The 14,230-nt window shown below is 35.2% G+C and overlaps 3 protein-coding genes across 3 annotated transcripts; 1 reads left to right on the top strand and 2 right to left on the bottom strand.

Annotated features, from left to right (window-relative positions):
* Window positions 1–1,977: 1,977 nt before the first annotated feature.
* LOC130625972 (uncharacterized) lies at window positions 1,978–3,149 on the top strand. Its single transcript, XM_057441093.1, has 2 exons — window positions 1,978–2,201; window positions 2,383–3,149. The coding sequence occupies exons 1-2, from the start codon at window positions 2,174–2,176 to the stop codon at window positions 3,132–3,134; spliced, it is 780 nt and encodes a 259-aa protein (XP_057297076.1). The 5' UTR covers window positions 1,978–2,173; the 3' UTR covers window positions 3,135–3,149.
* Window positions 3,150–4,353: 1,204 nt separating this feature from the next.
* LOC130625986 (uncharacterized) lies at window positions 4,354–5,967 on the bottom strand. The gene is made up of 2 exons (XM_057441109.1): window positions 5,442–5,967; window positions 4,354–5,359 (listed from the first exon to the last, which is right to left on the bottom strand). Exons 1-2 carry the CDS (start codon window positions 5,704–5,706, stop codon window positions 4,410–4,412), a joined length of 1,215 nt encoding a protein of 404 aa, XP_057297092.1. The 5' UTR covers window positions 5,707–5,967; the 3' UTR covers window positions 4,354–4,409.
* A 470-nt stretch (window positions 5,968–6,437) lies between these two features.
* LOC130625071 (uncharacterized) lies at window positions 6,438–8,611 on the bottom strand. Its single transcript, XM_057440151.1, has 3 exons — window positions 8,242–8,611; window positions 6,743–6,988; window positions 6,438–6,466 (listed from the first exon to the last, which is right to left on the bottom strand). The coding sequence occupies exons 1-3, from the start codon at window positions 8,417–8,419 to the stop codon at window positions 6,438–6,440; spliced, it is 453 nt and encodes a 150-aa protein (XP_057296134.1). The 5' UTR covers window positions 8,420–8,611.
* Between the last annotated feature and the right edge of the window lie 5,619 nt (window positions 8,612–14,230).

Consider the following 14,230-nt stretch of genomic DNA (forward strand, 5'->3'; position numbering starts at 1 on the left):
AATTACTTTATTCCAGCTGCCCAGAATTGCTATTTTTTTGCAAAATTATACAGTATTAAAACCACCATGCCATGCCGTGACGAGAATTCCAACAGCATGTTAACTCTTATCAGGAGTCTACGCCCGCATCCACACCTGTCAGACTCATCAAGCATGCGTTCGCAGTCATTGCATTGTTCTTTCATCGTTTTATTTTCTGTCTATTTTAAAGCACTAACACGATCCTCCAAATATTCAAATGATCGTTCATTCTCTTTCACTAAAGCACTAACACGATCCTCCAAATCTTCAATTAATCGTTCATTCTCTTTCACTAAAGCACTAACACGATCCTCCAAATCTTCAATTGATCGTTCATTCTCTTTCAATAAAGCACTAACACAATCCTCCAAATCTTCAATTGATCGTTCATTCTCTTTCACTAAAGCACCAACAAGATCCACCAAATCTTCAATTGATCGTTCATTCTCTTTCACTAAAGCACTAACACGATCCTCCAAATCTTCAATTGATCGTTCATTCTCTTTCAATAAAGCACTAACACAATCCTCCAAATCTTCAATTGATCGTTCATTCTCTTTCACTAAAGCACTAACACGATCCTCCAAATCTTCACTTGATCGATCATTCTCTTTCACTAAAGCACTAACACGATCCTCCAAATCTTCAATTGATCGTTCATTCTCTTTCACTAAAGCACTAACACGATCCTCCAAATCTTCAATTAATCGTTCATTCTCTTTCACTAAAGCACTAACACGATCCTCCAAATCTTCAATTGATCGTTCATTCTCTTTCATTAAAGCACTAGCACGATCCTCCAAATCTTCAATTAATCGTTCATTTTCCTTCTCCTTCGACGATTCTTGCACTAATGCCAACGCCATAAGTGGTAGAGAGATACCAACACCGGTCATAAATATCATGACTTCTACAATTTCGAACATCTCGAATTTGATTCACTGTTGATGCACATTTATTATAACAATTCCAACCTCGAAAATAGCGTTCGTGGCAACTTTCTTCTCTTCAGTGTTCCATTGCTCCGCTCCACAATAGCTCAAGATCCTTTCTTGATTCTCTGAAAAGCACCAGTCTTTAATTCTGTCTGGATGCCAGGCTACCGGAAGCAGCTCTTTCAATAGGCTGTCGTAGTATTCAGCTTTATGCAACGATAAATTATAGTCATTGGTGTACATCTTAAACAATTCCTTTTTATATAGCCGGCTGAACCTATGATCAATCCTCATCATCCTCTTCAACCCCTCCGCGCGTTTCTCATTGAAATAGATCGACGTGTTTGCCATCTTTATTGCAGATTAGGACTTTCGGATTTTTTCTGAAGTGGACAGAACTTCGGTTCCTCGCTACTCAAAATACTGTGGGATTCTGTCGAGGTTTTGCACATGCGCAGATGTTTGTCGCAGATCAGCAGAATTTTGGAGACTCGATTTGCTGATGTCAGCAGATTTGTCGGATGCCGTCGTTTTTGCTGATGTAAGCAGATCTTTTTACTCATTTAAGGCATGGTGAAATCTGTGACGTCACAGATTTTTTGAGGTACCAAATGATTGTTTTCGTTAGCGAGGGGTTTGCGTTGAAAAGTGTCAAAGCAGTGTTACTGTACTTAAATTCACTCCCTACTCTAGCTGAAGGTTTTTCAAAAATTCGCGAAATTAAATTCTGAGAAATATCGGGGTTTTCTTTGCAATTCGTAAAAATAAATTTCGTGACACAATATTTTATTCTGTAACGTTTTAAACGCTTAGTTAATTCATCAATATACCTAATTTCTAAATTTATTTCCTAGAAATCCCTGCTTATTATGTTCCTATAAACCTGTAAATGAATAGTTAAATGACGGGGTTAATTGTGCTCATCGAAGACAGTATTGCGGTCTCTTACTGTATTCTACGATGGCCCTGAAGGTTCATTGTGCGCACTCACAAATTTGTGCACACGCACATTTTTTACTCAACGCACACCATTCTAATATATTTTTGTATGCATGCATGACTTTAAAATATACGCACGCGAAATTTTCCACGCGCGTCTCGAATTTGAACTTCCACGCACCTGAATAGACCCGCATTCAATAACCCGGAAAAAGTCACTGGGTCTGGATTTTATACATTTTCTCGACTACGAAAACAGAGCAGCCACTTTCACTTTCATGCATGATACTGAACAACATTGTCGAGGTAAAGTGTGAAGCTTTTATGTTATCTTTTTGCTGGCTATTCATCACTCTTTTTCCATCTAAATCCTTATCAAATCAGAGGTTTATGCTTTAATGTGCTCGAACTTTGATATAAGGATGGTGGCTTTAATTTTATGCTTGTCAGCCAGGGTGTATTTATTGACATTTTTTTCTCTTTATAGAAATGGAATCACTGTTGAAAAGAATAGTCAGGGAAGAAGTAGAGCGAGCTCTCTCCTCAAATCCTTCCAGTAGTACTTTTGCACCACCAAGTACAACCACTGTCAACAGTCATGTTACCGCAAGCTGCACCACCATCACCACCAACCCTTCTATCGGCAGTAACCCTAATGCTAAACGCAGCAGAGAAACTAATGGAGACACTCAACTATCCTCCCATCCTAAAAAGGAGAAGACTGAAGTACGCCTTAATAAATTGCTGAATCAAATACAAAAGAAAACGCCGAACAAACAAAATACACCTAAGTCTTCAAAGTCAATGAAAGTGCAAGTGAGATACCAAAGAAAAGGCATATGTGGCAATTTTGTTACCGTTAAGCAGTCTGAGGGTGGTGGACATAGATTTGCGACATTTGAGGCGGCAGACGATCCATCTTTTGAGGAGCTTAAAGACATCTCTTTAAAATATTTCTTCCCAGATAATGGGAAGAATTTCTTTAATGAGAATACGTTTCAGTTGGTTATCCGACTATGTGACTCGTCCGGACAGGAATTGAATAAAGATGAATCAATCAAAAAATATTTAATGGAACGTGGTCTGACAGCATCCAGGATCTACTTCCTATTGGTAACAGAACCAATGTTTGATTCATCTGATTCCAGTTCTGATGATGATTCAAACGCATTATCCAATCAGCGGAAGATATGTGTTGTTTGCGGTAAAACATACTTGTATTTTTGTCTTGCTTGCTGACTCCCTCAATTCAGATATAACCAACCGTGATGTAGAATGTATCGAAGAGACGAGTTTTGAAGATCGACCGAATCAGGATGCATTACGCCAACTTCGAATAAATGCTATGGCTGCTTCACTTAGCTCAATCAGGTCACTTGAGGAAGATTTAAAAGCGTTATCTCAAGCATTTTTGGCGAAGAATGCAAACAATGTAGTGACCTTTAATGTTAGACGGAGATATTTATTCAGTGACACTCTTACAAAAATGAAAATTTTTTTTTCTGATAATCCTTTACGAAAGATGAAAGTAGAATTTACTAGTGCATCAGCTTTGGAGGCAGGTGTAGATACTGGTGGACCAGGAAGAGAATTAGTGACATTGTTTTATGAAAACGTGAGTGGCCAGCTTCTATACGGAAGACCGAAAAGTGAAGTTTTTTCGCATGACCTTCTTAGAGTGGACAGCGGTGACTATTACGCATTTGGGCAATTTGTAGCTGTTGCACTTCTTCATGGATATGATGCCCCAAAGCAATTATGTAAAGGAGTGAGTGACTACATAGCAGGTACAACCATTCATTCCCTATTTTTGAATTTATTATGTGCTAATTAAATGATTAAATACACCCCCACAAATTTTGTAAGAATTTATTGCATGTATAATATCTTTGGTGCGTATTTAGTTTTGCACATTGGTCAATCTTTATTTTAAAATGGAAAATAAGCCATTAAAATTAATCCATAAAAGAACTCATTTAATGTTACTTTAGTCCTTATTTTTAACTTGGATAATGTGGGCACTTATTTGAGAGGTACTGTACCTGTGTAAAAACTTGGTTCCATTATACTTAGTAATTTTATTTTTCATTTTGATAATATTTTTATCAGCTTTATTTCTTCTTGGTTTGTTCGATTTTTTTGTTGATTTGAATTTTCCAAAGCTTTCCCAAGTTGGAAATTTCAAACAAGTCTGGCATATTTTTTATATGAGATCATTGAAATATTGACCCAAGCCTTCGGATATTCTTAACCTCTCTGCTTTTAAGAATGAAATGTAATTAACACTGTTTTGTCAAGAAATCAACTTTTTTCATCGCTAAATATCTTATTGGTACTACCATAATCAATTCTCGCTCAATGACGAATTCAGTTTTCGCGCATTTGATCTAAAGTTGGTGGAAATTTAATTTGGAACTGGGAGAATAAGTTATGGAGATTTATTACATTGTATGAGAAATGTAGTTATAACCACTAGCTTGAAAGTGTGTATTAACTTTATGTTAAGCATGTATTCTACATGTATTTGTTCACAGCTTCTAATAAACTAATATAAACTTCAAACGCCTCAGTTATTTTTTCTGGCCGTCTGTTACTTCTTCCATTATTCATTTCAAAAACAATTTTTGCGAATTCTAAAAATTCTGCGCTGTTATCTTGCAAGGAAACGCAAAATTGTGGGTCGTCAAATTCGTCCACTTCTGCTAAGTCTACTTCTTTTCTAAAGGATTGAGAGTTGAAAATTTCTGGTACAAAGTATAAGGTATCCGGCCGACCACGAGGCAGTATTTTGTTAGAACTTGGCGCCAGTATATGTTTGTTCCATCTCTCCGCGAATTCCTTCAAATCTTTCCTTATCAAATGAATGAAAGAGTATCTGACACACTCAGTTATAACTGGATTACCTGAGTCAAGTAATCCAAAATCTACTAACTCCTTAAAAAAATTTCGCCACCATATAATCCTGTCGTATCGGAATTGCGACCATAAGGATTCAATGCGTTGATTTGCCGTTGATGCCCCGATTAAATAGCTGGCCAACCCTTGAAATTCATCATCATGAGCAGAGCGCAGTGCAATTTGTATAGCTTCTACGATACTATTCTCCGTCCCGTCGTCGGAGCGAATACGTAGGGGAACTGCATTCATCTGTTTCACAGCTTGAATGTAATAATGTGCGATTACTTCTGGTTGCTTATTGGTTACACCTACTTCTAACCAAATAATTCTCCGCGAAAACCCGTCGATACAACCATGTACACTGAATCCGAATGGTTTGAGCTTGTCATATCCATCGATGTGCCATAGGTGATCAGGTCCAGGGACTGTATAGACCCTTCTCCTCAGCCGCCTTTTACTCCGCGTGGACACACCTTCGGGATCTAATTCTCGCATGATTTCCATGATAGTAGCTCGCTTAGCAGGAATCCCCAAATTCTTTATTACATTCCAAACCTTTCTGTACCCTATAAAAAGAATATAATAAATTAATCACCAACATAGATTGTTTAGAAACATACATGATTATATGTACTTAAAGTGGCATACCCATTGAGTTTCCACTGCCGAGTAGTTCCATTGAAACCAATTTTTTAATTTCTTCTCTGTCTTCGATCTTAGCCGGATGTCGTCTATACAGTCCCAACTTGGAAAGCGTTCTCTTCAAGGTAGACAAACTCACAAACACATCATGCTGTGCTGCTAAGAATCCCAGGATTTCTAGATTACTAAAGCCTTGTCCAAAGTAAGAAGTTATTAAAGCATCTCTATCAAAACATTTTGAACTTAAACAAGGCAGATACGATGTCGCCATGTTGTTTCCTGCCCCGCAAACAAAGCAATGAAAATTTAACAAAATCAGGACCAGATGGAAAATATCGATTAAATTTGTGCCAAAATGCTCTCGCGGGCGTGAATGAATTTTTCCTTGCGCGTATTAATACAATGGTGCGTGCATCAAAGCTGTGCGTGCAAGACTATAACTTGAGCGCGCGTAAATTAAAGCACTTATGTTCCCTGGAATGGTGCGCGTTGAGGAAATTTGTGCGTGCGCACAATGAACCTTCAGGGCCATCGTAGTATTCATATATTGAGCATAGCACGATCGGACAGAAAAGATTTATCAATGTCCATAAGCCACAAAATCGCAGAGGGAAATTGGATTTTTTTTAGACTGCTAAAGTTACTTAAATGAATTACATGCATTAAAAAAATTACCTTTAGATTGACCTTAAAAAACGTTGATAAGAAAACGAGAAAACGAGTGCTGGCATCAGTTATTTAATTTGTAACACAATCTATATAAAGCCGCACCCTTTAAATTATAAATCATGAAAGAATGAGTCGTTCAGCCAACCCACTGTGAGTACAGCTTGTTTAATCTATGTTCTGGTGTAGCTGGTGTGAGCGTCCTTTTACCGATATTTAAGGCCACTGTACCTCTACCTCCCACTTATCTACAATGTATTATCACGTGTTACACAACAGCTTTAAGGTACGTATTTACCAGTGTGTCTCTCTTTTTTCCTTATTTGTAACATAATATTATTGTCTTTTCTCTTTCTCTGGCTCACCTAAAAAGGAATAAAAATACACTCGCATTTCAGTTTATTTCAATTTAGTAAAATTTAAGGAATGAAAAACTAAAAAATGTTAAATCATATAAACTTAAAACTTTGAGATATTTACACAAATCCGTTAAATTATGTTAATCAGAGTGTTTCATCGTTTCGAAGAAATTAAAATTTCACAAGTAGCTATTCTTTTAGCGCTGTCATTTGCTTTAATAATATGTACACAACAATATTTCCATTTATTGACTGTTCATTCGTTTTCTTTGTAAATGTCACTGTTGTTATTGACAACAACACCACTAGTTGTGATATTTTTTGCATTTTTCGGGTTATTTGACGACACGTTAGTATCAGATAAGGCAATGTTGTCAACTCCTTGGATGACTTCGTGCAACACCAGACTGTCTTTTTTGTTGCGGCTGCATTTTGCAATTTGCATAACAATAGCCAGTAAAATAATGCCGATTAAGCATCCTCCAAAAAGAGTAAGAAGAAATTCTAACGTTGAAAGTTTTTTGCTACCTAAATAGAAAATAAAAATAAAAACAAGGTTAATCCAATGCTATGGCTTTAATTTTCCTAATTTGCATTAACGTCATTTAAATGTGGTTTAGATGATGTCTTTTTACGCAAGCTGGAGTTTAAAGGATGCCTTATGGTCGACTGCAGCTTTCCTATACATATTATTCAAGCAGGACCTAATAATTTTTCATTTCGAATGGCATTTTGGCACATTTAAGCTGCATCGTTCAGGTTACCATTTAAAGATTCAACTACTACGCAATTTCTATTTTATATCTTACTGAAATTAATCTTGAGATACTTTAACCTTGATTCAGATGATACTAACATTAGGGCAAAGCTAACGCATTCCAGATTAATTTTTGAGCTAAGATACCTAAGTTGAAACCAGAATACCAGAGTGATAGCTTTATAAGTTATACTTTCAACAGCTTTAATGCTGTTTAAGAATTCCTCGTTAACGGGGCTACGAAAACGCTTAAGAAAGATCTCCGTCATTAATGTTACTTTCTATCCTCGCGCATTTTTAATAACATTGTGTAATAGCTAAACAACTCAGAAAGTCGAAGTAAAAAAAATTATATCCACTATATTACAAGAATATGGACGACCTGTTAATGAATAATTACTTTTCATGATGTTCTACTTTTTAAATTGTATTTTTCAAAAGTGGATACATTATCTTTTAGTATTTTCTTTTGGCAATAAAATAAGATACAGTCTGCAAAACACACTACATAACAATAACAACGAAAAGTTTGTTTTGATGTAAAAGCAAGACATCATAAAGGAATGTCTTTATTGAAAAAAAGGTAATTAATACGTCTAAAAAGGTTTTAAAGTCATTGTTGTTGCTTTGACTGGTTTTCTATGCAATAATTTTGTTTGTTTTGCGCAGAATTTAGCTAGATTAGTAGCTAGATTAAAAGAGTTTCTTTTACCAGAAAACTTGATTTAAAAGAAGGTGTTTATGTAGAATAAGTAGGAGTATTGAATATTTGTAAGTCACTTTTCTGTCATTTTCAGTTATATTTTTGGGTTCAATATGATCTCTAAGATTATTTAAGCTATTGTTTTGGGTCTTCATTTGCTTTTAAACGTTTCCCCCGTCATAAGCTGGACTTTTGTGTAAGTCGCTACAGTAAAAACAACAGCTCGTTTTGTAGCCCTTTTAAGTAAGTGCTAGAAAATTTATCAACAAACAATTATATTAAATCCACATTACCATATAGCCATATAGAAAAAACACTTACTTTTATCTCCTTCTCCTCTCAATCGTTGCTGACATGTTTTAGAAGTACAGCTTCTGCTTTCCACTTCATAAATTTTTGAATAATTGTTTTTCGTTATGCACAAACTCCCGTTATTTCTTGGTAAAGGATCGTCGCATAAGCGATATCGGGTTTCTCTGCTTTCAGTACAGGTTGCCATACAATCGCCCCAATGTGTCCATGTACTCCACTGACCATGCACTAAAATTACAGAGAAGAGTGGTGGAATTGTAAAATTTTTTGGTCATGTTCTAGTCATATAGGCCCAATATTTTTAAATTTCTTAACTGCTTCTATGGTACTGCAATGTTTCATACACATTTTGGCATAATGAAAGAACTTTTTGGTAGCCTTATATCCGATATGAGTTTTTGTTGTGTTTACATAGATTTTTTCCATTTCGGGCTTGTGTAAACTGCACATGCGCAATAGTTTCATTTTGAGTAAATTGTGATTACATGAATATTTTGTGGGCAAAATATCAATTTCATTTCAGTTTGCTGACCGTAAAGAAAGCAACATCGATATAGGTTTCATTTTATTTGGAATCATGTAAACATTTAAAAACACTAGAAAAGAGATCAAAATGATATTTCCATTTTGCCCCAAAAATGAAACTTCGTGTAAAGACTTCCTTAGTGCAACTTTCAGTATTCTTTTGTTTTTAAAATTATGTTCTCCTTAATACAAGGTAGACAAAGTTGCAGACAGGTTTAAATTCGAACGACAATTTTTAGATTTTTTCTCGGAACTAAAATATGTAAACAAGACTTGAAATTCTCCAAAAGCAACCGTCATCAAAGCATTATAATTGGTTTGTGCGTACAGTAGATAATGTAAACATAAAGATATTGCAAAAACAAGCATTATATTTCATGTTAATAATTCCTATGTGCACGCATTAAGTTTTTGTTTATCTATGTCTATCTTAAGTGTATTAAGCCTTTGTTTATATCTATAAGTGCTTCTTTTCTGTATATTTTTTAGTTGTGTCCCTTTAGGAGTATAATGCACTGAACCATGCTTGATGTTTTTACCATTGTTCTCTGAAATAATTATAATGACTCTCAGACATGGCAAGGGATGTTTTTGAAGCTATATTTTTGTTGTTGTTAATTTCAGAAGGAACAAGTGTTAAGAATTTTCTAGGCGGTGTTTACTTCGTCTTTTTTTAGCTATTTCTTTTTGGTCTTGATATTTGGTTTTGTTAGCATTTTACATTAGTGGTTCGTACCACACACGTATCACACTTCTACCAGTAAGTTTTCTTTGTTGATATCGATTTTATTGAATCTACAAAATTCTTATACATTGATTTTATTATTTTCTTTTTACTTTTTTCTCATTTGTTTAACTGCATTATATCTATTTAGACATTATTTTTATATTTTCTCTGATTTTACTGGTCCCATTTAGACCTTCATTTTTTAGTGGTAAACTCTTCTGAGACTTCCTTTCAATAATATTTTGGATAGTTAATCAGTTTATCTGTATCTGCAACTCAGCGTGTGAAAATACAATGTGTCGATAGGCGTGTTTCATTTGGCAAATACACTATGTACTTGAATATCCACTAAGAGAAAAATGGAGGCGAATATTTAGGTTGTATTGTTCTGCTGAATTTAATAAGTGGGCAGGGTAATCTGCATACAAACTGATTGTTACTGACTGGAGGCATATTGATGGTACTATTTTTTCAGTACTTATGACTGTGGTTTCAAACCCAGGTGGAGTCATGACAGACTATAAAAGTATGAATAAATATTTTCTACTTAACGTTCCGTAAATGAATGGAATTGATATCTCATGCGGTTCTCCAGTTGAGCAAGGGCTGTGCTCAGAAGACTTTTGCAGCTTTAATGTAAATAGTGAATGCATCAGCGCATCTTCGCTGGGCCTTTGTTGATAGCAGTATTAACAGGATAATAGTAATACACTTCGAAATTCGGGAAAAAGTGCAATTTTTCGGTCGGTAACAATTAGCTGGTTTTAAAAGTTTAGACCTTATATCCTAAATCCAATCTGACATTAACAAGTTTAAAATGCATGAATTTAATATAGAATTAGGCAATGTAATGATTCGTATTAACAAACTTTAAGATTAGCTGTCTTGTCTAAAGAAGTGTTGATCAGGGTTTGTAGCTCCCGAAAAACACTCCTGGTAAGGAGCTAGAAAAGGAAATATTAAAACAACTAAAATAATTACCTGGGCAGGGTTGTAAACTACATACTTCCGTCAAAGTTTCCACATTTGAAACATCACCATCTGTGGTAATGCAATTGTCACCATGGCATTTTCTTGTTCTTCGCCTGTTTCCATTCTCACACGTAACACTACAAGCTGTCCATGGACTCCATAAGCTCCAAGTTGTATTGTCTGGTAACGGAGAAAGGTAAGTTTGATAGTAAAAAAATATTTGGACCTAAGTTTAGATAGCCAGAAAGACAATGAAACAATAGAGAACGACGACACATAACTAATAAAAATGTTGCGCCATTTCTACACAATGTAAACAAACATAGCTACAAGTTATTTAAGCTTCTGTACCTTTAGGAGAGAACTTGTAGCATGTTCTCACATCTTTCTCATGACTCATTCGAACATCATTGGCAAGACACATCTCTCCCTCATTAGAAGGTGGAGGTGAGGTACAACTGCGAGTTCGAATTCGAAAACCGCACCCGCTTTGTGCGGAACACATGGACCAAAGCGTCCAAGGACTCCAATTACCGTCCACTAGATATTCATTAGAAATTTAAACAGTGACAGTAGCAAAGCAATGATTGCTTTTAAAAACGCAAATGATTATATGAAACCTTCTCAATTTCTACTTTAATTGTAATTTAGATTATAACAAAATCAATAGGTTGACCCGTAGCTGACTAAAAGACACTTGCTAAATATGACTGTGCTGTGGACTAAACCAGGGACCTCGTGATTACAAAGCGAACTCCATGACCTCTAGGCCACACGCCACCAATATAAAAAAACAACAAATTTATAAGAACATATAGAAGAACAATTCATGGCAATCTCAATGAATGCGCCCGCTACATCGAAAAAGAAGTTAAACAAGATTTAGAAAGTATCTGGTGGTCGTGTTGCTTATACAGGCAATATGCTCTTTCTAACCTAATAAAAGTGCATCACAAGTACGTTACCTGGGCACGGTTTGCTGTTACAGACTTTTGATTGCATCTCATGAGTACCTCTAATCTTAAAATCTGGTAGCAGACAAAGTAGACCGCCATATCTAGCTGTTGGTGAATCACAAAACCGTCTCCGTTCTTGTATTCCTCCACTACAGGTCGATGTGCATAACGTCCAGTTTCCCCAGGATCCCCACTGTCCATTAACTATGAAAATGAATGATAAATCGAAAACCTCACGGTAACAAATCTTTCTCTTAGTTTAAAGACGTTATCATACAGAAATAATCTAATACTATAATAAACTTAATTTGAAAGACACATTCGTTTGACCTTTATATTCTTTTTACATTTCTTAACGGTTATTGATAACCTTAATTGAAAAAAGAACTGTAATGTAATAACCAACAATTTTGCACAGGCAACAAATACATAAACAAGTTACTATGCGAGATATAAACTCTGTTACTAGCGCAACAAAAAACATGCACTTATAGAGATGGCACACATATGTAATTTTTTGTAACTCACGTACCTGGACACTCTTTCATAGTACAAGATACAATCTCTGTCTCATTTAATGCGGTTTTGTTTTTTAACGTCACACAATTCGATCCATCATGCTTTGGTACAGGAGAGTTACATATCCGCTTTCTTCTTTTCATTCCCATGCCACAAGACTGGGAACATGTTGTCCAGACACTCCAACTACTCCAATTGCCATTTACTAAATTTCAAATAAAATATCTCAGAATAGCAGAATTCTGTCTGTTCAAAAGGGTTATCGCGTCCCGTAACGGAAACCCGAAATGTAATATATAAAGGACGGGCGACCTCGTGGAATTTTCCACGGGTTAACGACTAGTATATTATAATAACCTTATACGTCTGTGACGCAAAATAGCTCCACAAGTAGCGAGACGCACGCAGTGCGGTGTAAAAATGACAGACGAACCCATGGATGGTTACACGGGACACCGACTAGTTTTTTTAAAGTGCATAACCAGCGCCATGATGGATTAGAAGTCTGGTTAAGTTAACTTGTTTTAAGTACATGTTCCGTAAAAAAAAACACTTTCATAACTTTTAACGCTGGTTTAAAACCGCCGTTTGTTAAACCTAGATCGACTCAAACAATAAATACTGTTGAGTTCTACATACCTGGTGGATCAATATACACTGGTTCAGACCATGGCGTTGTTACAAACGAATTCTGTAAACATGGGAAGACTTAATAAATTGCATTCGATTTTAGGAAATGTAAAATTATTAATATTATATATACGGATGGATAGAATGAACTAAGAATTAAAAACATTAAAAATCTTACGCTTATTGATATTCTTTGAAATATCACAAAGGTTTCTCCTAGTTTTAATGGGCCATTTACAAATTCTGTCGTTGATCTTTTTTTGCGAACATTTTGCGAGTCCTGAGTATATACAGCTCCATCACCTTTTGAATGAAAGAGGAATCGCTTGAGTCACCACATGCACATTGGAAAAGTTATTTATATGTATCAACTGATGTGAATCTAACCCTGAAAAGCCCCCCGTTTTCTAAATTTCTTTGCGATAACATCTGAAGCATAATGTTTTAGGGAGTGAAATATGACTTCTGATCATTTTGGTTAGCTTTTTTGGTATTTAGTCACGGCTGATGACATGGTGACTCTCGGCTAACAGGTGATCAGGTGAAAAAAATCGAAATAAGGATATTTTATTTTAAGTATCCTTGTCAACAATTCTAAAGTCATATTTCTTTTTTTTCTCATGCTTCTATCAAGTAATTTTTATACCTCTAAAACGTTTCTCTCTGATCCTCAAGTTTTCGTTACGTAGTTTTAGCTTTTTTTCGGGTTCAAAAAGATAAGGTAATAAACATTTTTATCCCAATTTTACTACAATTTTTTAGCAAACATTCGGGACAAGTTTTCTGAATGTGGTTAAACGAAATACTACGTCTTCAGTTTATATATTGTTTGAAAAACCTATCACATCTTATACGTATAAAACTGTTGGAAGTACATCTGTTCTAACAGTATATTGGATTTATCAAATAGCAAAGCTTCTGATGGGTCATATTCACACACAACCAAATGTCACTTACCAATGGCAAACATTTGGTATTTTTCAAAGTCTTTTCCATCAAAGACTGCTGCAATGTAGGGTTCGTTATATTGAGCTGAGCTGTACGTTTTAAAAACATTGTAAGATGAAGATGCGTTGAGCTGCAGTTTTGTGGTACCAGGTTTTAATTTCATTATAGCAACCTGATAATATCTAAAATATATTATATATGTTATATCTTATTATATAATATTTCCTATATTTATCACTACTTATTCAAAATAATCGCAAAAATTATGTATGTGAAATTGGTATTACAATGTAAAACTTCCTTCCTTTTTTATGGCATTTTATGTTAATTTCCTTGGATGTCACTCACTTTGTGTTTGCTGGCCCTCTTTGTAGCTGCAGAAGCATTGAAGTTGCATTTGAAGGGTGTGGTCTTGACAATTTGGGTAAACTTCTACGTTCTTAAAATTAGAGCATATCGCATTAAAAGAAAGGATACTTGGAAATACTGTTTTTGCAAATACAAAGAATCAAAGAAACTAAAAAAAAAACGACTTTCGAAGAACTTTTCCTTATTGTAAGTTTAAAAGAAGCAGAAATTTTAGCATTTTGCCAAAAAAATCTTTAAACCACAAACTATTAACAAGTGATAAAACTGTTAATTAAATTACGTTCAGGTTAGCGTAAGCACATTTTTTTTTTAATTTGTTACACATGATCTACCCAAATGATATTCAAAGGCT

Source organism: Hydractinia symbiolongicarpus, chromosome 14, assembly GCF_029227915.1.
Source record: "Hydractinia symbiolongicarpus strain clone_291-10 chromosome 14, HSymV2.1, whole genome shotgun sequence".
Lineage (NCBI taxonomy): Eukaryota > Metazoa > Cnidaria > Hydrozoa > Anthoathecata > Hydractiniidae > Hydractinia > Hydractinia symbiolongicarpus.

Excerpts from the sequence above, each read along its gene's own strand:
- LOC130625071 (XM_057440151.1), bottom strand. The coding sequence starts at position 8,419 with ATGGCAACCTGTACTGAAAGCAGAGAAACCCGATATCGCTTATGCGAC. Across the intron at positions 6,989-8,241 it reads GAGAGGAGAAGGAGATAAAA|GTAGCAAAAAACTTTCAACG; the intron begins GTAAGTGTTTTT and ends TTTTCTATTTAG. Across the intron at positions 6,467-6,742 it reads TGTTGTTGTCAATAACAACA|GTGAGCCAGAGAAAGAGAAA; the intron begins GTGACATTTACA and ends ATTCCTTTTTAG.
- LOC130625986 (XM_057441109.1), bottom strand. The coding sequence starts at position 5,706 with ATGGCGACATCGTATCTGCCTTGTTTAAGTTCAAAATGTTTTGATAGA. Across the intron at positions 5,360-5,441 it reads CGGCAGTGGAAACTCAATGG|GGTACAGAAAGGTTTGGAAT; the intron begins GTATGCCACTTT and ends TTCTTTTTATAG.
- LOC130625972 (XM_057441093.1), top strand. The coding sequence starts at position 2,174 with ATGCATGATACTGAACAACATTGTCGAG. Across the intron at positions 2,202-2,382 it reads TACTGAACAACATTGTCGAG|AAATGGAATCACTGTTGAAA; the intron begins GTAAAGTGTGAA and ends TTCTCTTTATAG.